The following is a 22,856-nucleotide window of genomic DNA, read 5'->3' as shown; positions in this document are numbered from 1 at the left end:
CCGCCTACCCAGCACGAGATCTAAGTGGAGAGCCCACAAGCTTGGCGCCAGCTTGCTCTGTCTCTATCTACCCTATCCGGACTGTCTGCTGCACTTGCTCCTGCGCTTATATTTGCAGGCCATTTCAACACTGCTGGCGCTGTCGTTTGCACTATTGCACTATTGCACTCCCTTTCTGGCACTACTGAAAAGCCGCAGTTGAGTTGAGAGGAGCTACTCTGCTCTCTCGACCCCACCACCCACCACCCACCACCCACCACCCACCACCCACCTACGGTACGCTACGCTACCTTACGCTACCTTGCCTCACGCTACCGGCATCGACATACCTTACCTACTGACCTCCAATCATAATAATAAATACGCTAATACCGTACGTTGCCTGTAAGTCTCGCCCTATCCGTTTCCTGCCTATGCATCTGTCACTTCCCCATTATTACTCATTACCTGCCTGTTCGCGATCCACTCTCCTTGCCCTTTTCAGGCCCCCTTGCCTGGCACTTAACTGTCATCTGTGCGCACGCATCTGTCTTGTCTTAGTCTTAGTCTTGGAACCTTCCGCTCCACCTCCCCTTCCCTGCCCTCCCCTACCCAGCACCTACCTACCTTGGCGCCGCTCGAGCAAGGACCCTGGTCCCATCTGCCATTAAGCTTGCGCACATCTCCTGTCCGTTTACACTTCCCCTCCTGCTCCAACAACATTTCCCAATCTTTGCGAACTGTCTGTTGTCACCCGGTACTTACAAGCATGATCATGACAACCACCCGTACAGACCGGACCGCATAGCATAAACTGACTCTGACCGCCCATCCGAACAGGTTCATCTCTCTACGGGTAGCTGCATAAGTTCAAGAGACCCCGACCACTGGTTGAGCATCAACAGCTTCAAGTCTTTGTCTCTTCATCAGTAAGTGATTCAGAACTCTTCCGCTATGAACGAATCCCAGTAGCTGCCAGCCTTTCATCGCTGCAACACTTTGCCCAAAATCCGGCTGACCCGTTGTCAATATAGGGCGATTACTTGCAATACTTTATTCTTAGTTTCAGCCTCCCGAGACCTCCATTCAAATAGAGAAAACCGCCACTCGTTGACTTGGTACAAGATTCGGATAGTAAGCGCAGTGAAAGTCCCATCGTCTAATACTTCTTTCCAATCTATTCTGCAACTCTCGGCTCTTCTGTCTAGTTTGACACTGGACGACACCTTCAGCCTTCCACGTTCAAAGGAAGCCAAAACGGCTGCCCCGTGAACGGTTCTCCGAAGAGAGGGCAAATTTGGGCTGAGATCTGCACGAAGTGCTTGTCGGAGTTGTCACATTGGCAGTAGCGTTTGGTCAATTTCCTCCACATTCCATGGAACGGCACAACCTTACGCAACACTCCAATATCCACCACAGACTTTCGTCAGAAATTGGGTTGTTTCTCCTCGCTGCTCGCTTTTGAGCTTTTACCTTTACCACCGCCAAACTGGCATATTCAACGTACAGACTGTTCGACGTAGGTGCATCCTCTGAAGCTGTGACGGGTTTTCTCGAATTCTCACTAACACTTGAACACAGCCTGAACCCCCTTCCTCGAACAGACCGATTATACTCGACGATTCGTACGCGTCGCCCGAGACTGCGGCTTTTCACGAAGAAGGGTACGAGGGCGGCCTTGTGGCCAGGGCGGATTCCCCAAAGGATTCCCTCTCCATGTCTGCCTACGGGAAAGCGCAACCGCCACAGCTTCATGGTATGTTCATTTTGAGGCGGGATTCTACAATGCGTATTTGTGGTATCCAAGTTTACTTACAATTCAGCAGGCTATGATTCTGGGCGAAGTTACCCCGACAACACTTTTCCTTACGCTGCCCCTAGCTATGGCTCTCAACCCCCCGGTCCGGCATCAACTACCGCCCCAGTCTACCAGACGGCGCCTCAGCTGACACCCATGGCATACCCTCCGAATCAGGTGCGGACTCCTTATGACGACCAATCTGGTCCTTACTTGAACGTGGGGACTACGGTACCAGAGATAACATCGTACACTCCCCAAAGAGGAACATCTGGCACCAAGATTTACGTTTATATCACATCTCTGTACGAGCTGATCACAGATACTGCGCCCGTTTTCTCTCTGATGTTTGGACAACGCAAATGCCCTGCGTCTTTACAGAAAGTGAGCCAGCAAGGAGCTGTCTGCTCATACACAGTGACTGCTGAAGTTCCACCCTTCAGTGTAACCGGATGGAGCTCTTCAGTAGTCCCTCTATGCATGTTCATGGAGACTGGCGACGGAGACGCGATTGAGAAAGTAGATGCTGGACAGTTTACGTTCATTGATGGCCAGAACGAGAATACCATGACACAGGAGAATTCCAGGAAGCGGAAGCTTTCCACGGATTCCACTGATCTGATGAGAAGTCCTCTGAAGCGAACTTCTAGTCAACATCTGAGGCCAAAAGAGGAGTACGGCACTTATAGCTATGCTCAAACCGAGGCAACTCAAACATTCTCACCTTACCTCCAGCCCAGTAGCAACAGCTACAACAATCATGTTCCACAATACGGTCGTCCCGCGGGAGGTTACCAGGGACAACAAGCACGGAATCTAGGATACTATTCAACGTCCGCTGCAGCATCTCCGCCAACGATCAAGGCACAGTCGCCCCAAGCGGGCAACTGGGGTTCCTACGCAAATGCTTCGATGGCACGGAGTCCAGGTATACAATCAAGTCTAGGGGGACAACGGCCAAGTCTAGGGTCGCTGCCGACACCTGCGTCAACGGCAAACCCACCCCTAATTAGGACTTCGACACTTCAACAAAGTACACCGAGTCCAGCATCTACCCCGCACGGAGGTCATCCGGGCCCCTTCAACGCTTATGCTTTGTACCACCAGAAAGCGAAATTAGAGATTACGGGAGATCTGGATGAGATGGCAGCACATTGGTCAGACGAAGAATTCGAGTCGAGAAGACGACTTGTCCATTTCAGACGGTCACAGTCAGGAAGTACAATTACGACGACCTTCCAAGCTGTTTCACCAGACGATCGACCTCCGAACAGCGTCTGTATCAGCTGCATATACTGGGAGGAGAAGAATGAGTGTTTCGTTACAAGCGTTGACACAATTTATCTGTTGGAACAACTAGTGGCTGCTCGATTTACAGTGGAGGAAAAGAACCGGATACGGAGGAACTTGGAAGGATTCCGGCCACTAACTGTATCCAAAGGGAAGCCTGACAGTGAAGAATTTTTCAAGGTCATCATGGCTTTCCCGGCACCGAAACCAAGAAACATCGAGAAAGATGTCAAAGTCTTCCACTGGAAAGATCTGGCTTCCGCGTTGAAGAAGATCATTGGTAAATACGTAAGTGTTGCGCGCGATGTTGACCGTAGTTCAGATGCTGACGTTGGACCAGTCTGCTAGCCCATCCTCGACACTGCCTCCAGGACCGACACTTCTGACGCCATTCAGTTCGTCAGGGAATGGCCCCGACGGATCCAATGCGGGCATCGCATCATACGCAAGTGACCATCATGGAGGAGTCTCTCCCCGATCGATATCTGGCTCAACCCCTTCGGCCTACAATTCCAATATTCCCGCTCGAATTGTCTCGCCTCACGACCAGAAGTCCATGGCTCTTCAAGGTGGTCCTTCTGATCTTCGACTGCCACAACACCCCCACGAAGGACCGAGCCACTGGCAAGGAGGACAGCATCACATGCAAACACCAAATCAATATCAAACTTTGGGCAACCCTAGCCATCGAGGCTCATGGGACATGTTTGGCGAAGCTGGCTCTGCGACTGCCGGCGGCACTTCTACCCACTTGCAAAACTTGAACTATCCAAATCATCGAAATACCGCGGAGTCGGCGGCTGCAGGGGGTGACAACAGGATCGCCAGGATATTATCAGCGCAGCAACAAAGCCAGAGTCAGCAGATGCCGCGTACGTGAGTTGCGTGCGCTCGATGATTGGCGAGGGCGGATGTTGAGGGTGTCCTCGACAAATCAGATGATCCGTGGTTTAGCGCGTCTCAATCCTAGTCCGATCTCGTATTCCCTCACATGCGCATACCCTCTGCACAACATCTTGCAACCTGGTCGATATTGCGAGTTGGACTCATCATTGGATTCGTGATATCGATATCACGATGATAGGTCTTCGTCCTCCCATTCGACGGTTGCCTGGACACCCTCTTCCTGGACGGAGTCATCATCTTCACTTCCATGACGCCCCAAACACTGAGTCGAATCGAGTAGAACTCGTTCTAGTTCTCATTACTTGTTTTCTCAACAGCAATACCTTGTTTATCTTGCAACAGTCAGCAGACATTAGATATCCTTTTCGCATCATGCATTTGTTTATGGTGGGGGATTTGGGTTGGGTTCAGGTCAGGGGATGGCATTCTTGGACTTAAGTCCTGGCCAAGGTCAAGGTCTGGCTGTCAGGAGTCTTTGGTGGCGTTCAACGATCCATGAGCGGGCTGCATATTCAGGGGAGTGTAGCATATACCTGATAATTAGGGTTTGTTTTGGTATTGGCGTTGTCCTGCTCATTTGTGTGCTAATCTACAATATCGTCATATTTCCTTCTATTGTCTCTATCATATTATTTATCAGTACCAGATATCCCTCATGTTCTTTATGTTGAAGTTACATTGCATTTGGCTTGGTGTTATTGTTTGGCCATTAGTACGCTGGAGAAAGGAGAATTCGTTCATACAGATATGGAACTGTAACCAATACAATAGTCTGCTCCGTCTTTAAACTGCTTGTTCATTGCTTACTCGCGCTATGGAACACGCTTGCTCGCCCAGCACACCTTGGGCGAAACCAAGGACCGTATCTTGTATTATTATGTGGTGGATTGCATCGGAAGTCTGCGCTGTGGTGATTTGGATTAGGTCTGCATTCTGCCTAGTCTGTGTTCGATTTCTAATATTGAATTTTTATGGGTCTATCAGTATTCTGGTATAGAGATGAAGAGGAAGGGGCATTCTGAATCGTGCTTCAACGAGGTGGTGGTGTGGCAATTTCGTCTTGGACTATGTGTGTTGGTGTGCATCTCAAGCATCGGGACGATCTGTTTCCGAAGCGATGAGGGTGGTCAAGAATCCAGTAAAGAGGAGATGGGAAACAGGATCCGGACGGCAAACATGATCCGGGCTTCTATATGCGTCGCCAATTTTTTGAGTTGCGCTGGGAGACATTGAGGAGGTAAGTTCACCAACATAGATAATTCATACTGCATAGGCGGCGACTGGTGGAGGGATTTGCGAGATTGTAACAAAATAAATACCTTGCGATTTGGGACTTCGGATTGGTTATTCGTGTGCGCAGTATACCTATTTATTTACCACTTCTACTCAGTATTATTTAACATCTAAAATCCGAATTACACCTTGCTCTGCTTCAAGAATTACTGAATCTATTCATTCCTCAGTCCGAAGGCCGAACCTGTCCATCCGAGCCATCTCAACACCCCGCGCAAGCCATCCATCACCAGGGATCCTCGCTAACGCATCACCAACACAAACAAGCATCAATCCTGCAGCCGCCGCCCCCCATCGAGGATCATCGATCATCAAGCTCAAGGTTTACCACCATCGAATCGGGTTGAACTCTCAATTTTAATGCTGGTCGTCGATCCTTCTCTACCAGATATCAATATCCTTGGATCTTGCTCGGATGTTGGGATGTCCGATAAACTGTATCTGTATCTGGGGTTGCATCTCCCAATCATGGCGTCATGATCTACGCGGGCTGGCTGCTTTGGAGAGGCGGGCGGCTTGCATTTTTCAGGGATTTTTCAGGGTGCTGGCTCTGGCTGTGGTTGAATGCAAAGGACAGGCTAGATGCTGGGAAGTAGTGATGAGGCTAGGAGGGGAGATATCTCCGTGCCGTGTGCGGTGCGGTGCGGTTCGGCCCCCAAGGGGTTTGTCTGGTTGGGTTGGGTTGGGCTGGGTTGGTTAGTTAGACTGATCGGAAGAGGACTGGAGAAGACGACTCGACTGACAGCGGCCTGTGAGCTGCTGCGGCCTGCGGCCTGCGCTGCAAGGGGTGGAAATGTTGGAGAGGTGAGGTTAAGCTTATTCCCTTGGACGGACGGGATGGAAATGGGAAGGGAGGGACGGAGGGAGGGATTAGACCCTGATGAAATTGAGGGATCGGATGGAGGGATTTTGTGTGGAAGGAAGGGATGATGGATGGGACGGGTGACGGGTGTGAGGAGAGGGGGAAGAAGATAACTGACTTCGACTTGAAGTGAGTGCTTGATAAGTGGATTATTGTGGTGTGGTGTTAAGACTGGAAGTCAGGGAGTAGCCTGGGGGACGGGGTGTTTTGGAGGGGTGAAAGGTGGGGTAGGGAAGTGAGGGGTAGTATATGAGCTACGTAGACATCGGTACTTCTTGGCATATCTACTAAGTAGTTTTGAAATTCACTTCTTCGACGGCTAGTATTTCTGTCAGTTCTTGATGCTAGGCCTGCATGAAGCAGCGGAATATCAATTGATGTCTCGTTTTATTCAACCGCATCCAGCATCTATCTATCATATCTCTCACTTTCCTATCCGAACGAGCCGAACTCATTTCCACGAAGTTGATTTCTCTGCCTTGTCATTACTCATATGCTCCCTTTCTTCAATGGACCGGTTGATGAGCCAATAAATCTCGTGTTCACTCCTAGTGGAGAACTAAATTACCGGTGTAATAACTTAGAGAAATACGTACAACTCAAATCACTCAGTCTCTGCTGCACCTGTTTTTCGGATACCTCAGCCTAGGTAGCTATCGATAGATCTTTCGCGAGAAAATAATTTTAAGATCCCGAGTTTTACTGCCAAGAAAGGACAGACTACTACAACAATTAGATCTAGATCTAGAGCAATGACTAGATCAATGGGAAAGCGAAAAGGGTAGGACCTAATTGTCCTTACTTCGCACCAGATTGGACTGGGATGATGCTTGTGGCGGGCTTGAGAGAGATGGCGGGGTGAACTTTTGGGATGTTGGAGGCTCAGGGAGGACGAAGGTTTGATGGCGGTCTTGATGAGGCTGTTGAAAGGTCTGGTTGCACCATTGATTGATCATCGTGCTGATATCAAAAATTGTTTGGCCGCCTAACGTTTTACCGTCTAACATAAGGAGAATCTATCTTTCAAAATAGCACATAGCGTTAGGCATTTTACGAGCAGGTAAGCATGCATATATTACTTGAAAGATGGTATCGTCATGACATAGGGGGACAAAAAGAGCCTATAGGTTTCGTAGATCATTCTTCGTCTCATACTATCAGATTTTACTATACTTACATGTTTCTCTCAGCCTTTTTTTTTACTATCAGTCGTACATGAGTTTCTCTTGCCACACTCAAATCGGAAAGATCCTCTTACCCTCCAGCGTGTTTTTCTAGTATCCTAATAGTGCGAAAGAAGCGGTGTTCCTAGCATTGAGGAAGACATATCTGAAGCAAGAATACCGCCGCAGAATATATAAAGGGGTCCACCTCATAGACTAACAAATCAGAGACTGACGTCTGGATATCATTCGCGACTTTAGCTTTACATGTAACTTTCCGCCTGAGCTATCCCTCTCGGGGACATTGCAACTTTCGATTGTTGCGGTACGTCACAATAGTTACCAACGACCAGTTAAATCCAGACTGCGCGGCCTAGGTGTTACGAAGAAACTTTGCACCTTGATCTCGATGAATTGTAGAGGAAAATAAGAAGAACCCTTGAGGTCCTAGCTAGGAGTGTAGGTAAACACCACTATTTTAAGCGAGCACACCTGGACCAATCATGCACCCTGCACAGGAGTTTGAAGGTGGACCTCAGAAGAGTTCTAGAGAGAGATTCCGTTTAGATAAGCAGAAGGTAGTCAATGGTATGACAAAGGTAGTATAATTTATTGAGGAAAACCAGCTATTTACAAATTTCATAACTCCCCTGCCCAAGTTACGTTATTTCATGTGCTACCCTGCTTCCCTATCTACAAAAGACTGTCAGGAGCTAAAACACCTCCACGTATTGAACATTCAAGTGCATAGGAATCATGAAGCTAGGCAAGACAGAAGAAAGAATGGAGCTAGCCAGAGCAGGTGCCAGCGACAAGTCCTTAGCCCGACTCAGAGCCCCAATCGCAGGTGTTGTCACGGTTGTCTTCGGAAGCTTTGGCTGCACAAAGTCGTGTTCTGTTCCCAAACCTTGTACATCACCGCCCGTCATCTGCTTCACCGATGTCAGAGACGAGTCCAGCGCACCTGCAATCCATGTGTGGTGCTTGGAGAGATGCTCGCCAGCGAAATGGACATTTCCCTCCGCCTTCTTCCCCACCTCGTGGAAACGCGTGAATTGACCTGGTAGGAACATGGCATCACCACCGCAGGACTCGTTAGACCATAGCATATCGAAGGCTTCCATGAACTGGTCATGAACGTCAACATTATCATCATCGGCGAAGTACTTCGCGAGATCATGAAGACAGATGTGAATGCGCTCTTCGCGAGTTAGTGAGCCCCACTTTAAAGCATCGGACATCCAACAATAGAGCAACAGAACGCCAGAGCCAGTATTGCCTATGTGGTCAGACGGGTAGACGATCCACCTGAAACGTAAATCCGTTGCACTACAATTCGCGATCCAGTCAGCATATGCGTAGAGAAACCCCTCTAGTACTCGAAACGCGAGTGATCCATTTACTCGTCAAGGAAAATTCGTAGGTGATCACTAACCTTTGACCCCCGAAGCATGGCTTCGGTGTATGCTCCCAAAATCGAGTACGAAAGTGCAAGCCGATCTTGTACAGAGGCTCAAACCAGGCCCCGCGAAACGACTGCTCTTTCATGAAAGACCACCGAGGCCGCTGTTGAATGCTTGCTATAGCCCCTGTCGGAATAGCGAGGAGAACCTTATCAAAGGAATACGCCCGACTACTGTGCCCGGAGACTTCGACCTCAATATTGTCGTGGTCGCCATCGGCAATACTCCAAACGGGTGCATTCAAGCGAATGTTGTTGCGACCGACCATGTTTGCACAAGCATCTATCATATTGGACATGCCTCCATGGACAGTGCACCAATCCTTGGTGTCGAAGTCGAGGTTTTGCATGATGAGTTCGGTGAAGCTTAGGTCATACTGGTTGGTCTGGCTAGTGGTGAGCTCGACGTGCTCAATCACCTCATGGGGCCATCCCTGCTTGCGAAGGTATCCACGGAATGAGTATTCGTCATACTCTAGTAGCTTCTGAAATCCGGTTTCGAAATCCAGTCGTAACAATGCCAGCCAAGGGAATACTATTTCTTCGAGGAGAGCCCTGGGAGATCTTTTGAGAAACTCTGCTGGGATATTTAGGGCTTCTCCCCAGAAAACGTCGTCGACATCGAGCTTTCGGCCCATGATGAAGTCCTTGTTGTTTTTGTGCTCAAGGACATAGGGTATCAAATTAACCTTCATTTCCGGAGGGTTGTGCGTGTTGAGGTACTTGATGAGATCGTATACCGGTTTATGGAGTGACGATCGAGGGATCCGCATTGCACCAGCTTCAAAGTAAACTTCGCTGCCATCGGTGCCTTTACCAAATCTGTGGGTGTAAATGCGTCCTCCGAGTCGAGAACTGGCTTCAAAGACAGTAACTTGGTGGCCATTGCGACGGAGAAGCATGGCAGCGCTAAGTCCAGAAATGCCCGCGCCTACAATACCGACATGCATCTTGAAGGTGTGGATTGAGTGAGTTGAGTAAATTGAGGGAGTTAGGTGAATTGGGTGAACTGGGTGGACTGGATGGACTAGGTGAACTGAGTAACTTTGGGGAATTGAGTGATTTGGCTGATTTTGGTGCGTTGGGTGAATCGAGTGAATTGAGTGGTTTCATGGAAGATTGAGTTTAAGAACGTTTGAAGATAGTGTGAATGATTGATGTGTGCAAATTCTTCGTTCTGTGTGGAAACTTGGATCATATAAATACATTGAGTCCCTTCCCTTCATCTATCATGATGCCCAACACAACTTGGTGATCTTCATGATCATCGTCCACGGAAGGCGACAAACAGTTACAGGATGTCAGATTAATCATTTCAAGTGCGGATTGCTTCAAGAATGAGATGAATGCGATTATCATTTGGTGATCCCTCTGTACTTGAAGGGGAGTAGATACCCGAGAAGGCGTTCTAACTACCTAGGTGGGCAGCGCAACGTTGATCTTCCGGTCGGCCAAGCTTGCTGTGAGATCATTGCTGTGTGATGTTACATTCACCGACTGCTAAAGTTACTGAAAGGTGTAAGATCCTGCCATGCAGTATCCTGACGTCACGGAAGGCCATTTCCGAAGTTGACGAGAGACCTCAGATCATATCCGTCATGACACCTCTGTCTCGATTAATATGTGAAAAAAGGCCAATTAGCTGCTGTGTTTTATTCCTAAGAGATCTTTGACTACATTGGGCAAGAAACAAGGCCATAGCCCTTGTCCAATTACGCCCTGTTGGGCATAGAAATGTGACGGGGATTCATCAACAATAGAAGTTAGCAATATGTACATTCTCGCCAGAAATAAAAGTTAAGATAAAGACTTAATTCAAACATCGTACATTTTTTCAAGCACATATAGAGATCTCAAAGTTCTTGGGTAGATATTTCCTTACCGTAATAGCTAATTGATACAATTCACCAGTTTCCAAAATTTTGCAAATGTCACAGATCTCAGCATTTCGTCTTGCTGCGGCTATCCCCGCACAAAGTCAAATCTGCCAGAATTCTCCTTTATTGCCATGGCCCAATCAAAGGAAGCATTTTTTACATGTGGAGGGGTAAATTGAGACCGATGCATGGTGATTGAATGTGAGCCACACGCATACACGCTTACGTGGGGGCATCCAAATAAATCTGCACCTCAAGGAAACCAAAGGACAGAAGGGTGGAATGAAACCTGCATTCTCTGTACACCCATAGGAAATCGGATCATTCCCATATTAAACGGCTGCACGTCATGTCCACCCACTAAAACATTGCCGTTGTAGGCTGCTGCAAGCCTTACGCGATATTGACGCCACTCAGCAGAGAATTTCTTGTTCCTCCCAGGCACATATTGCACGATGCAGGTTTGAAGCATAACATTTTCGGTCGTGTATGCTTAAAGTGCCAATCAACAGATCGACAGTACTGTCAGGACCTTGCATGCGTTGAGAACGGCCACCAATCATGGTGCCATGCTCGGGAACGAAATGACAACCATGCAGCTGGGACGCAAAGAGCGCTTAAGTCGGTCTACATGGAAGCCGCATTGAGCCTGAACGGGAATGGACGAGGACTTCACACTATTTCCGTTGGTGCTACGTCCCCCCTTGTGTGGCAAAGCCTTGGAGGTTTAGATTCCGAAAGTCCGACTCGATGGTCAAATAACGATGGCATACGGACGTAAAAGAGAAGGATGTGACAGTCTATTCGGGTCGGATTTGGAGCCCGATATTGAGATGAGACATTAGGGCCACTAGAATCCTTGAAGATCATGTGTAATTGGGCAAGATTTCATTCAATTGTCACTCACAATCGCTGAGAGTCATTGGTACCGTAATCAAGATGTCTCTTCTCGACACCCAGATATTGAAAAAAGCTGTTCTAGTCAAATTGCCATCATGTGGTAATGATAAATACAAGATCACTTGGTTGAACGACTCTCGAAAGCGAGTGTAGAAGCTAAGTGGAACTGATATTTTGCTCAAAATAAAGAAGAAATAGATGAAAATTAAACGCATTCAGATACAGTTCAGTAGTAGCTGTGAGCCCCAAAATAATTGAGTGTGCAAAATACACATCAAATCTTGTCTTCGCTCATTCCTCGCCTCCTATATCAAGGCCATGGCGTTAGGTGGCGACGCAATTCCACCTCTAACATTCAGGGGTTGAACAGTCAAGAAGAAATGAGACCTGTTACTTGCATGCAAAGCAGCTGAAAGTTTCTCCAAGTCGATGAACTCCAAGATACCCTGGCCCCAACCTGAAGTACAATTAGCACTGGCTTCGTTATCATTTTGAGCAGTAGGGGAACTTGCCAGAGATCATAATCTGGTGAAGACTTCTCTCTTCCCCGTCAAAGTCTTGTACTGCAACAGGATGCTCTTCAAACGCAGGGTTGTCGCCACCTACCATTGCTAGCTTCTTACTCCACAGCCATTCAGCGGTGGCAGGCGAAGCCGGAACACCAATGTATTCCCCTGAGCCGAGAACTATGGCTTGTCGCTGGTTGTCATCAAGCTTGCTGAAGGCTTCAATCCAGCCAAAACGCACAAGTAGGATGTCTCCTGGTCTTGCCCAGTCACCCTTTAAACCCTGCCATTCGGCGACCTTGTCCAGGTCGGACACGGCGACTGCATGTGCCTATACTTACGTTTGAGTTCAAGTCATTCCCCGAGGAGGTGTTTTGCTTACCTTGAGCGGATCAAAGGACATGTTCTTGCTGTCCATCCATCCCTTGTAGTCCAGTAAGATACCTCTAGCAGCAATGCCCTTGTCAGCTGCCTGTTGGATCCCCAATACGTCGGTCATATTCCCGCCAATGATTTCCTCATAGTTGGTGATGAGATCATTGTAGAAGCGATATGTTCGACTTCTATTCTCCACAGGCTCGCTGTATGGATAGTGGCGCAACCCATCGAGCTGGGTTGAAGCCTGGGTGTTCAGCGTGATGACATCGTCATTGGACTGAGGGCCTGGCTTGACCAGATGAATGGTGGGCTTGCGTCTTGCCAGGATAGGTCGTGGAATGAAGTTCAGTTCGAGGTTCAGGTTGAAAGCTTGTCCCGTTTGAATCTCTTCTGTGGCGGCCGTTTTGATGGTTACCTGTGTTATGTGGTTGAGCGCACCATGAACATCATCAGCACCCTGCGACTACTTGTCAGTATCATAAACTATCACAAATTATCGAAAATGATATGAATTTGGGCTTACCCAGACTCCCCATGCGGCCTTGGTAGGGTAAGACGGGTCGAGAGGCAATTCGGCGTAGGATGGCCAATTCTCGTAGGGGTTTTGAGGATCGAATGCCCGTCCGGAAGACACCATTCGGCTTCTTGTTGGGTTCGCCACCATTTGAGACATTGTAACACAACAGTGTTTGCGTTTGAGATAAATCGGGTGGATGTTTCGTTCCAAGATGAAGAAATAAATCCACAATCAAAATCAAGGTGGTCATGTATCCCCAACGCTTGAGAGAAAGCGTTATTAACGTATGCAAGGCCTAGCTTAACGCACCGAGCATGATATTGCTTGCATATTGAGTAGCCGGTCAGATCAATCATGTCATTTCAGCCAGCCTGGTCTTTCTCCATCTGGGATCTTTCCGTGTACGCACAGGAGAGACTAAGCCCTGTTCAGTTGATATTCCATGCATGCATGCTGCTTCCAGATTATTTCCCCTCAATGTCCCACACGTTGTCTTCACCCAGATCTCCAGTGGTGCGCTAAGCTTACCTGTCAGACAAAACTCGTGCGGCTTTCACTTCCGTCTGCATGAAATTCTGCATGGTTGGACGCATGCAGGCTAGGGACGGACCGCCGGGGCTGATGTGTCGTGTCCGCTGTCCAATCATCTCGACATGGTCTGTACCCCGTGTTTTGATTAGTTTCTCCACCCCATGGACTTCCACATCCAATTCGCACTCGGTAGGGATGATGAGAATGACGACGTCAAGACTCAAAACAGCTGCGCTGAGCAGTAAACCCGGATTGCTCATGTTATTCCCGGCGACTTTGTCCTTTCAAGCAAATCGGACTGTTGTCCTCGCATACGCTTTCTGTGCCTGGTCAGCTGAGGTGATCGAAGGACTTAGAATCACCCCACGGTCCAGAACTTGAATACCCGTGCTGCGGGAAATGCGACATGGGGAATTGCGTGATTGCTATGTGTCAAGAAATCTTTCTCGATGCGGCACAATGCAATACATCCCAGCGCATCTATCAATCTAGGATGCAGTATCAGGGATAGAATTTTGCTGCTGAGCTCGTCTAACATTGGCTGAGTTTTATGTACAGTAATCACAATAAACACTCTTGATTTGATCACAAATAAACATACCTTATATGGAGTTAAAGAGAGGTTGTTTCGCGTTTTTGGCAGATCTCTATCTTGTTTTGTGTCTGGCAGTAGCTGATCAAGGATAGCGCCGATCTGTTTACATCAGATCGCGAAGCGAGTGGGCAGAATCCACTTTGGCAAGACACGAACAGATCTGATTGAGTGTAAAATTTGAGTGAGGAGAAGACAATACTAGAAAAAAAAAACTTCCTCTGGTAGTTTAGCTTCGTAAGGTCTTCAGATTCTCCTCCTTAGCTTTTAATTCATGCTTGTGCAGACGATGTGACTCAAGTGGTGCCGTGTGATGGTGTGGCGTCGTCCTTGAACCCCCTGCATTATGCGAGACTGGCTCCAGGACGCACATGTTTACCCATTTACACCACCAAATTATCCCGTGAGGCACTTGGACAGAGTAAGCACTTGATTGAAGCCCGTGGGTGACGTCGTTCTTTGTGGCAATTCAGATCTACTCACGATATTCGATCAACTCGCGATATCCGATCAGCTTGTAGGCATGAAGGGGAGTGGGGGGTGGCTCACAACTTGGAAACGTTGAAACGTCATAACGAAGATGATGCCATGGACCGCGATGGAAGGGATGTGGAAAAGGTATACAAGAAGCTTGTGAGCCGAGCAATTTGAATTTCAAAATCATCAACCATTATATCACAAGAAACCAACCAAGACAACCAAGTCTCCTTCAGATTATCAATTTTAAACTTCTTAAGATCCCAATCCACCACAAAGCTTCAATAAAATGTCATCGCCAAGAGCTCCTCCAGTTATCGACTTTAGCGACTTCCTATCAGGAGACGATGAGCGGATGCAACGATGTGCCTCCCAGATCCGTGACGCTTGTTTGACACAAGGCTTTTTCCAGATCATCAATCATACCATCCCCCTCTCTCTTCAACGCGAGATACTTGAGCTGTCGAAACAATTTTTCGAACTGCCTCTAGAGGAAAAGTTAAAGTTAGACAAGTCCCAGAATGAGTACAACCGCGGATACCAGAGGATGGCCTCCCAGATGATTGAAGCCAACACTGCTCCTGACCTGAAAGAGGGCTATTACCTTGGTCGCGACCTCCCTCTTGATCACCCACAGGTTGCTGGCGGCAAGTTCGCCCATGGTCCTAACCTTTGGCCTGAAAGCTTGGGAGACCCATTCAGGGAGACCTGCATGCTTTATTTAAAGCACATCATGGAACTCGGAGAGCATATCATGCGAGCTCTTGCCGTGTCTTTGGGATACAAGAAGAACTTCTTCGACGAGTTCTCCAAGGATCCAATGTGCTTCTTCAAGATGTTGCATTATCCTCCTCAGCCAACAGACTCACACGCGCTCCAAAGAGGTCAGTTGTCCGATACAGATACTAGGCAGACTTAGACTAACAAATTATTGCTCACAGGTCTTGGTGCACATCGTGATTTCGGTGCCCTGACTCTTTTGCTCCAAGGTGATGTCCCTGGCCTCGAGGTCTGGGATGACGAGTCAAAGCAATGGGCTGCTGTTCCACCCGTAGAAGGTGCCTATGTGATCAACTTGGGTAATATGTTCCAACAGTGGACTAACGACGAGTGAGTCCAATAACTCATATTGAGCCGCATAGAGCCCCCTCAACTGCTGATATTAATTTGCATCATATAGATATCGATCCGTCGTCCATCGTGTAGTCAACTACTCTGGGGTTGAACGCTACTCCATTCCCGCCAACTTCAATGGAAACCCCGACTTCATCATCAAATGCATCGAGAATTGCCGTGAGAATGAAGAGGAGGAGAAGTATGCCGCAGTTACTGTGGAGGACTACATTCGGCCTCAATATGCTGACACCTATGGTAAGTAAATTTCTTCAAAAGCAAGTGACCAAAGCGGAATACATGTAGCCGACTTCCTTTTGAGGAGTGTTTCCGCTCTTACCAAGCTGCAAAGTTGAAACGTGTAGTTCCAAGGCTAACCACACAAAATCTTAACGTGCAGGACGTGCTGGCATTTACGAAATCACGCCAAAGGTTGCGAGTGTGGGTGGCAACTAGGATTGAAGCTTGGAGATCAATCGTTTCGAGGCTTTTCTTTTTCTTTTTCTGCTTGAATGGCATGAATCGTACATTTTTTGTACGTGACGACTTTATGACGAACATCTCGACATTTCATCAAGCGGGTTGATCGTACAGGAATTTCCCATGCAAACTACCTTCTTGCTGACATCAACTGTTTCTGTTTATTTGTTTTGCTTTCATGTATACGAGTTTAATACGATCTTTAGCTAACAGCGGCGTACTCCATTTCTTTATAACAACAATTTCTCATTTCCTGCAAGTAAATTTGGAAGTAGTCTTGGTTCCGAAGACGTAATATTGTCCGACACGTGTTCCCAGTTCATTGGAAAGGACAAAATAGCGAAAAAGAAACTAACTAGTCGAGCTGCTGCAAATCTACAAGTAATTGGAGGTGGTTCTTCCATTGTCAGCAAGACCACTGGGGCCCTGCCTTCGATACCTGAAAAGTTGAAAGCCAATAGGTGGCCACTGTAGTCCGAGTGAAGAAGTAAGACGAACTTTGATCACAGTGTAAAAATGCGATTTCGGGGAGCTCGAAGGTAGAAAAGCACAGAATGCTAGAGATGAGGACAGTGGGAAGGAACGTAAACGAGCGATGAGGTGGCTCATATGCATGAAGCGCAACATTGCAATCGAGGACCAGTAGAGGAGTAGATGCGAGAACTCTCCATTGGCTCCTTTCGGCCAGGTGGACGCACCTTGAAAATAGACGACCACTGATAGGTACTGAATGGTTAAGATACCCTGCGTAGTTCTTCCAGAGTTCCAATTCCCAGGGACGAAAAGCTGGTAATCCCCTCCCTAACTTTATTCGTCCTTACACTGTATGGCTTGAAACTAAACAAGAACCCCGTGCATAAAAGGTTGCACTCTCCATTTTCTGGGGATTTTCCGCTTTGGAGGCCCCCTGACAATTCAACTCACTCACGATTCGCTAGCCCGCGATGACAAATGGTCAGCCTCCGCGCAGCATTTTGCGTGTCGGGAAATATTGGAGCCGACTTGGGGACATAACTATGCGTCATGCTTATTTATAAGGGGTGATAGACGGTACTGGGTTCTTGACGGTGTCCTAATACCCCAATGAGAGCTCATGAGACCGACCCTCTTTGTGCTTTTCCGACGCGTCAAAAATGAAGGATCCTGCCTCCTTTTGATAAAAAAGCTGTAGCCCCTCCCAATTACATAAGTCAACGAACTCTATTAGGTTTCCTGTCCATATCAGCCAAGTTAGACAAGTTTTTCAGCATCCAGAGTTGTTTCTATATGATATTTTCGGCGTTTAGCTGATCTGTCGTGCTTAGCCTATCCTCCCTGCACTTCTTTGAGCCACGACTTCCGGGCTAGTAAACAAAGTAAGAGCAAAGCATCTGCCTTATCATTTGAGTAATGCAAGCGAATTCTCATAAAATACTCCAATATCTGATCAAACACTAACGGTGCTTACTCTAGTTGTTATCATCAAGTGAGAGCTAGTCTTAGCATAACATAAGCCTTCGAAGACAGTCGCGGTCACTCTTGACACTTGACAACTGCAGGGCAGTTCTTCACTTCAACGAATTGAGAATCATATAACTGAACTGAATTTGAAGTTGTTGCGTGATACGACTGTCTAGACTCTCCCAGAAAAGCTTGAGCTATCAAAAGTTGGGGTTCCAGGAGACACTTCGAAGACATTATCAGCCCCACTAACTATACACTTGACAGCTTCGAATGCTCCTCTTGCGAGATAAAGCACGCTAAAACTATCTGAAAAGCATGAATCGATAGATTTACAATTTTTCTTCGAAATAGTGTTAATTTTGTTCAGTGGAGAGTTGTCGGCGCTTTCCCTGTCTTGACCTGATCGACTCAGCAACCATACATGGTGCCTCATGCCTCCACCAAACCACGCATCCTGGTCCTGTCCACAATTTTAACATAGAAAACAACATATCCTCTCCTTACGAATTCGCGCCTCTGCTCTCTATGTACATATTTTCTCTTGGCATTCGAAACCAGACAACTACCTATATTTGTTTATGCACCGCCAGATTCTTTGGTCGATGACATATGTTCATGGAGATCAACGTCGCGTCTACTCTTCTCGCTCCCTACAGACTCTCCATAATCCACAAGTGGAATTTGAGAGCCGTTCCATCGACCTAGAATCTAATTTCCGCGCAGCCAATCTCTTCGGTCAACAACATCAACACGCACAGCATTGATCTCTCTCCCTTCAACGCCACAGCTTGTGGGCACCTCTCTCCTCTGAGGGAAATCATCTTGCGCATTCTATCTGGTATCTTCCGCCGGTCCGTCGCGTTGTTCGTCGTTCGTTCTGCTCTCAGGGTGAGTAAACAACCCTGGCTCATACAACCATCAGGAGAATTCTCTCCAGAATGGGCCCGGGGAGCCTCTATAAGGCGTGTAGCAATCTGCAAATTGCCAAATGATACCCATAATCCTTTTCCTAGCCTTCAACTCTCACTGCACGAATTCGGACAAGCTTGAGAGTTCTTCAAGAGATGCCGTGCAGGGTATTGACGTTCTCCAGGTTCTCCTACGGCCGCATCTCCTGGGTCGCTAAGAAAGCCAGAAAATTGGAACGCTTCTCTAGCTCATTGAGAATTCTGATAGAGTTCCATTTCACTGCATTTCACATCGTCAGGTCCCGTTGTCCTCATCCGCCGATTGTTTGCAGTGTGTACTCTGACAAGCAGTTTCTTCTCCAGAGGACCAAGACACCTCTAACCACTGTTAGAATACCGCAATCAACTTGAATAAATCCGTATTATGGGTAAGCAGCTCTTGGGATGGAATTTGTCGTCAGCTAGGTTCACTTTGCTCTGTATCGTGCTAACATAAATGCAGCTCCTCAAGGACCAGTCACGCCATCAAAGGCTGCCAAAATCCCTGAAATTATGAGTAGGTAGCATATACGAGGGAACAAGACTTTGCAATGAATGGTGTTAACTTCATTTTCAGTCACTGCTGCCACCCCAAGTGCTGCTATACCATCTCCGGTCGTTGGTAAGTAATCTTCTATTGTCCAGATGGCTTAGATACGCTTCGGATTTTGGGCGTTTGGTAAGGCTGACTTGATTTTAGCTACAGGTCCGAGTCTCGCTCGTTCTACCACTCGCTTCAACATTGGTATGCCCATTGATCTAGGTGTTTCTGGGGCAATTACTGATTTCTCTCCAGCAGCTGCATTAGCCGAAGCCTCTTCTGATCCTTTCAAGGACGATGTCGGTAAGCGAGTTCTTGCATACTCCTTGCCAATTTACACAGCTACATCATTCACATTATCACTCTTCTACAATGTTATTCCTCATATTCAGATCCAGTATTGCAACATTTTTCATCAAACAGATGCTAATCATCCCATCCTACAGATACTCCCTCCTCGTCCGATCCAGCTAAACCATCCCGGCCCACGACATCCCCTCCCGACACCTCCGCCCACGCCCCCAACACCACAGACCACCTTTACTCCTCATATAAGCCTTACTACATGGACAAAAATCCGATCAGAATGCACACCCTCGCCGACTTTGTCGTATCTAGGAATCCCTTCCATCTCAAAGTCCAGAACGAGAACACCGGCCAGGAGAAACTCGATATCACCCCAGGCGAGATTCGAATTCTAGCGCAATGCTATGGGGAGAGTATAGTTTGGACGATGAAAGTTGAGGAGGTGTATTGTGAGAGGTGTCTTGAGGAGGTTAGAGCGAGGAATGAGAAGGTTAGTCGATTATTTTGACTCCATGCCCCTCTTTTGGCTGTAAGCGGGGGTCGTTTAGGAGGGGAGGGGGGGTTATGTTTATTGTTTTGTTGGTTTACTGGCAATGAAATTGAAGGCTGATAAATTTCACAACAGGATTACAGGACATACGTCAACGAGTTCCTTGACAAGAACCCCGACATCCTGCGGGCTTACCTCCGGCTTCGTGGGAGACATAATCCGGGTCCTTGCACGCATAACAATGGGGTATGACTATTGCCAACATTTTAATTCCACATTCGACCTCTTTCCAAGTCAACACCCCACTTACTAACAATAAAAAACAGATCGCTCAGCTCATGTCCCAAGTCGGCACCGAAGACAGCACCCGCATCAAATCCATCCTCCTCACCAGCTCCCAATCCAACACCTTCCAAAACGCCGACAAAGTCGCCTCCGCAATCGGCATCATCATCCAATCCTTCCCCAACATCCAACACGCGACTATCAAGCTCCCTTCCTCGTTCGAACCATCCGACCAAGAAACGGATGAGAGCCACGAAGATCAGGAGATTCTCATCGCAGACGGAGTCGCCGTCAAGCTCGCGCGAGCGTTTGCTTTGCTGGAGAAGCAGTTGCCGGAGGAGGAAAGGCTGGTTGTGATGGGTTTGGAGAGGCAGCCTGTGCTTAGGGAGAGGTGGAGGGCTGTTAGGAGAGGGTGGTGGGATAGGAGGGCTGCGTTTGGACGGATGGTTTTGGGATGATTTCGGGACTTTTTGGACAGGACTTTGGGATGGGATGGGGTTTTGAAGATTGAAGTTCGTAGGTTATGAGATGTGAAAGGAGAATACCAGAATGTTAGGATTTGAATGTCTGACTTTGAGTTGTGACATCGAGCCGACTTCGGTATGCAAATTTGCAGAAGCTACTTTCGTATTTCACTTGCAGCCAAAATGTCAAGGTAGATTGGACTGGAGAGTGGATTTAAACCATCTATAGCATATACACAAACGGCCTCTTATGCTTCCCATTCTTCCCTCCAACGAGTTCTTCCCCAGCCTCCCCAACAAGCCCATACTCATGCTTCCCCTTAGTATTCAACCTCCCAAGATAAAGCCTCAGTACCAAACTCAAAATTGCCACGAAAACCATCGCACAGCTACAGATCGCCATCCCCTTGATATATAGCGGGGCCTCCTCTTCAGGATAGAGTCTCGTGCCGACCAAGGGTCCACACTGACCTATCAGTTGCAGCATGGCGAAACCAGTCCCTTGTTTCGACTCCGATTCTTGGTTGTTGATCGTCCATGTTATGATGATAGTGATAACGCTGAAGAATCCAATGGCGGCAGGATAAATAGCTGCATAACGCCACCAAGTCCCTAGGCCGTAGTGATTAGCTACAGCCATGAAAGCGTAGCCTGAAGCGGACAGGAGGGCGTGGAAGATCACGAAGTAGCTCCTGTTGCGCAGGCGATCGGACAGGTAGGCTGTTAGGATGACGATGAAGAAGGACATCAGATACGGAGGCGCGGAGAGGGCTTGTGAGACGAGGACTGTGTGACCCATTTCGTGGATGATGGTTGGGAGGAAGACGGGCATAGATGAGAATGCCATGTTGGTGAAGAAGAACATGAAGGCTGTGAGATAGGATTTAGGATCGATAATCGTGGAGAGCATTTCTCTGAAGTTGAGTCCCTTTCCTGGCGCAGAGTTGGGATCTTTATCTTTCCGGAGACGGAGACGGGCGACTTTCTTCTCACGCCGTGTGAGGTAGTGGGCGCTGTCGGGACTGTCCGGTATAGTATGCCATGCGATGACTGCTACCAACACACTTGGGAAGCCTTCCAAGAGAAACAGTAACCTCCATGGTGCTATTGGACCATTACTACCTAGCTTGACGATAGCCCAAGCCAGAGTACTGGCGAATGAAGTCGCCAATGGTGCCGCAGAGATGAAGAACCCTGTCCGTAACGCCAATTCTTCACGCTTGAAGAAGAAAGACAGGTAGAACGGAATACCCGTGAACCCAGCCTCTCCAATCCCTAAAAGCGTCCTCAAAACAAGCAATCCCGCAAAAGAAGTCGCAACAGATTGTAGCGAGGCAACAATCCCCCAACTCAGAACAATGACCGTCACGTAGATGTGCGCCGGTACTATTTTCCACAGCACGCTCATCCATTCGAAGCAAATGTACGCAATGTAAAAAGCCGTGATAACCCATTCATACCTCGGGGAATCAAGATCAAGGTCGATATCCAGACCAGCTATTTTAGCATTTCCGATATCTGGTTTCTTGTCAGTGACATTCTAGATACAATGTAAAAGCAGAACTTAGATGGCTTACTTGACCTATCCAAGAAGCTCAGCATATACAGCAGCGCCACGAACAAGACTAACTTCCTGTCAAACTTCCGCACCACAGCTCTCTCCTCGTCAGGCGTATACAACTGATACGACTGCACCGTCGAAACACTCGCAGCTCTGCGCCGTCCTGGCGTGGTATATTCATCACCTCCATCCTCTTCGTCGTCCTCCTCATCCTCATCCAACCCCTCCTTATCACCAACCCCTCCTTTCTCCACATCCCTCCCTCGTGTCCGCATTTTGAAGCTTTCCCCAGTCTCATCCATATCCATGTCCAGATCCAGATCCGAGTCATCTTCAGATCCAGAATTTGAGTCGGAGTCTGGCGTGAGTCGCGTCATCGCGCTCGAGTCGGGGGAGAGCTCCCCTTCGCCGTCTGAATGTCCGGGGGGACGGAATGGGAGGGTTCGCGGTTCCATTTTGAAAGGAGTGGACGGCGCGTCAAAATTTTTGGCGTCGCGGAGGAGACTGTGAGGTCATGGGCGCTCAAGATGAGGTGTGGGCATCGTGTCGCATAGAAGGCGTTGTCGATGTTGGAATTGGGTTGCTGGAGCTGTCCAGGTTTGGATGTCTTGACCCCAGGCTCGCTAAGAAAAGGGATGGGATCAGCGTTAAGGTTACCCGCCTTGGCGAACTTTATTTGACATGTGTGGAGAGCA

At 48.0% G+C, this 22,856-nt stretch overlaps 7 protein-coding genes across 8 annotated transcripts; 3 read left to right on the top strand and 4 right to left on the bottom strand.

Moving 5' to 3' along the window:
- Positions 1–246: 246 nt before the first annotated feature.
- On the top strand, positions 247–5,341 carry ONS95_014558 (uncharacterized protein). The gene is made up of 4 exons (XM_058508216.1): positions 247–908; positions 1,014–1,498; positions 1,561–3,355; positions 3,408–5,341. The coding sequence occupies exons 3-4, from the start codon at positions 1,934–1,936 to the stop codon at positions 3,945–3,947; spliced, it is 1,962 nt and encodes a 653-aa protein (XP_058355898.1). The 5' UTR covers positions 247–908; positions 1,014–1,498; positions 1,561–1,933; the 3' UTR covers positions 3,948–5,341.
- Positions 5,342–7,914: 2,573 nt separating this feature from the next.
- Positions 7,915–10,223, bottom strand: ONS95_014557 (uncharacterized protein). The gene is made up of 2 exons (XM_058508215.1): positions 8,727–10,223; positions 7,915–8,620 (listed from the first exon to the last, which is right to left on the bottom strand). The coding sequence occupies exons 1-2, from the start codon at positions 9,701–9,703 to the stop codon at positions 8,005–8,007; spliced, it is 1,593 nt and encodes a 530-aa protein (XP_058355897.1). The 5' UTR covers positions 9,704–10,223; the 3' UTR covers positions 7,915–8,004.
- A 1,793-nt stretch (positions 10,224–12,016) lies between these two features.
- ONS95_014556 (uncharacterized protein) lies at positions 12,017–13,087 on the bottom strand (the record flags this gene model as incomplete). Its single annotated transcript, XM_058508214.1, has 3 exons — positions 12,017–12,367; positions 12,419–12,871; positions 12,938–13,087. 3 exons carry the CDS (start codon positions 13,085–13,087, stop codon positions 12,017–12,019), a joined length of 954 nt encoding a protein of 317 aa, XP_058355896.1.
- Positions 13,088–13,293: 206 nt separating this feature from the next.
- ONS95_014555 (uncharacterized protein) lies at positions 13,294–13,787 on the bottom strand (the record flags this gene model as incomplete). Its single annotated transcript, XM_058508213.1, has 2 exons — positions 13,460–13,787; positions 13,294–13,348 (listed from the first exon to the last, which is right to left on the bottom strand). Exons 1-2 carry the CDS (start codon positions 13,720–13,722, stop codon positions 13,294–13,296), a joined length of 318 nt encoding a protein of 105 aa, XP_058355895.1. The 5' UTR covers positions 13,723–13,787.
- A 677-nt stretch (positions 13,788–14,464) lies between these two features.
- On the top strand, positions 14,465–16,883 carry ONS95_014554 (uncharacterized protein). The gene is made up of 4 exons (XM_058508212.1): positions 14,465–15,415; positions 15,473–15,641; positions 15,712–15,902; positions 16,045–16,883. Exons 1-4 carry the CDS (start codon positions 14,821–14,823, stop codon positions 16,098–16,100), a joined length of 1,011 nt encoding a protein of 336 aa, XP_058355894.1. The 5' UTR covers positions 14,465–14,820; the 3' UTR covers positions 16,101–16,883.
- Positions 16,884–17,162: 279 nt separating this feature from the next.
- ONS95_014553 (uncharacterized protein) lies at positions 17,163–20,826 on the top strand. 2 transcript variants are annotated; one of them, XM_058508211.1, is made up of 10 exons: positions 17,163–17,479; positions 17,577–18,455; positions 18,839–18,903; positions 18,978–19,031; positions 19,092–19,136; positions 19,215–19,259; positions 19,311–19,358; positions 19,502–19,851; positions 19,987–20,097; positions 20,178–20,806. In XM_058508211.1, the coding sequence occupies exons 3-10, from the start codon at positions 18,900–18,902 to the stop codon at positions 20,592–20,594; spliced, it is 1,074 nt and encodes a 357-aa protein (XP_058355893.1). In that variant the 5' UTR covers positions 17,163–17,479; positions 17,577–18,455; positions 18,839–18,899; the 3' UTR covers positions 20,595–20,806. The 2 variants fall into 2 exon arrangements, with proteins under 2 accessions (XP_058355893.1, XP_058355892.1); XM_058508210.1 differs by lacking the exons at positions 17,163–17,479; positions 17,577–18,455; positions 18,839–18,903; ... (2 more) ...; positions 19,215–19,259; positions 19,311–19,358 and having other exon boundaries at positions 19,387–19,851; positions 20,178–20,826.
- ONS95_014552 (uncharacterized protein) lies at positions 20,824–22,854 on the bottom strand (the record flags this gene model as incomplete). The annotated part of the gene is made up of 2 exons (XM_058508209.1): positions 22,178–22,854; positions 20,824–22,118 (listed from the first exon to the last, which is right to left on the bottom strand). Exons 1-2 carry the CDS (start codon positions 22,614–22,616, stop codon positions 20,824–20,826), a joined length of 1,734 nt encoding a protein of 577 aa, XP_058355891.1. The 5' UTR covers positions 22,617–22,854.
- Between the last annotated feature and the right edge of the window lie 2 nt (positions 22,855–22,856).

Source organism: Cadophora gregata, assembly GCF_030347475.1.
Source record: "Cadophora gregata isolate MNR1 chromosome Unknown scaffold_9, whole genome shotgun sequence".
NCBI classification, from domain to species: domain Eukaryota; kingdom Fungi; phylum Ascomycota; class Leotiomycetes; order Helotiales; family Ploettnerulaceae; genus Cadophora; species Cadophora gregata.
This window is presented reverse-complemented; position numbering and strand designations above follow the sequence as displayed.

Excerpts from the sequence above, each read along its gene's own strand:
- ONS95_014558 (XM_058508216.1), top strand. The coding sequence starts at position 1,934 with ATGGCATACCCTCCGAATCAGGTGCGGACTCCTTATGACGACCAATCT. Across the intron at positions 3,356-3,407 it reads AGAAGATCATTGGTAAATAC|TCTGCTAGCCCATCCTCGAC; the intron begins GTAAGTGTTGCG and ends ACGTTGGACCAG.
- ONS95_014557 (XM_058508215.1), bottom strand. The coding sequence starts at position 9,703 with ATGCATGTCGGTATTGTAGGCGCGGGCATTTCTGGACTTAGCGCTGCC. Across the intron at positions 8,621-8,726 it reads CCATGCTTCGGGGGTCAAAG|TGCAACGGATTTACGTTTCA; the intron begins GTTAGTGATCAC and ends CGCGAATTGTAG.
- ONS95_014554 (XM_058508212.1), top strand. The coding sequence starts at position 14,821 with ATGTCATCGCCAAGAGCTCCTCCAGTTATCGACTTTAGCGACTTCCTA. Across the intron at positions 15,416-15,472 it reads CTCACACGCGCTCCAAAGAG|GTCTTGGTGCACATCGTGAT; the intron begins GTCAGTTGTCCG and ends TATTGCTCACAG. Across the intron at positions 15,642-15,711 it reads CAACAGTGGACTAACGACGA|ATATCGATCCGTCGTCCATC; the intron begins GTGAGTCCAATA and ends TGCATCATATAG.
- ONS95_014553 (XM_058508211.1), top strand. Across the intron at positions 19,032-19,091 it reads CAAAATCCCTGAAATTATGA|TCACTGCTGCCACCCCAAGT; the intron begins GTAGGTAGCATA and ends CTTCATTTTCAG. Across the intron at positions 19,260-19,310 it reads TACCACTCGCTTCAACATTG|CAGCTGCATTAGCCGAAGCC; the intron begins GTATGCCCATTG and ends ATTTCTCTCCAG.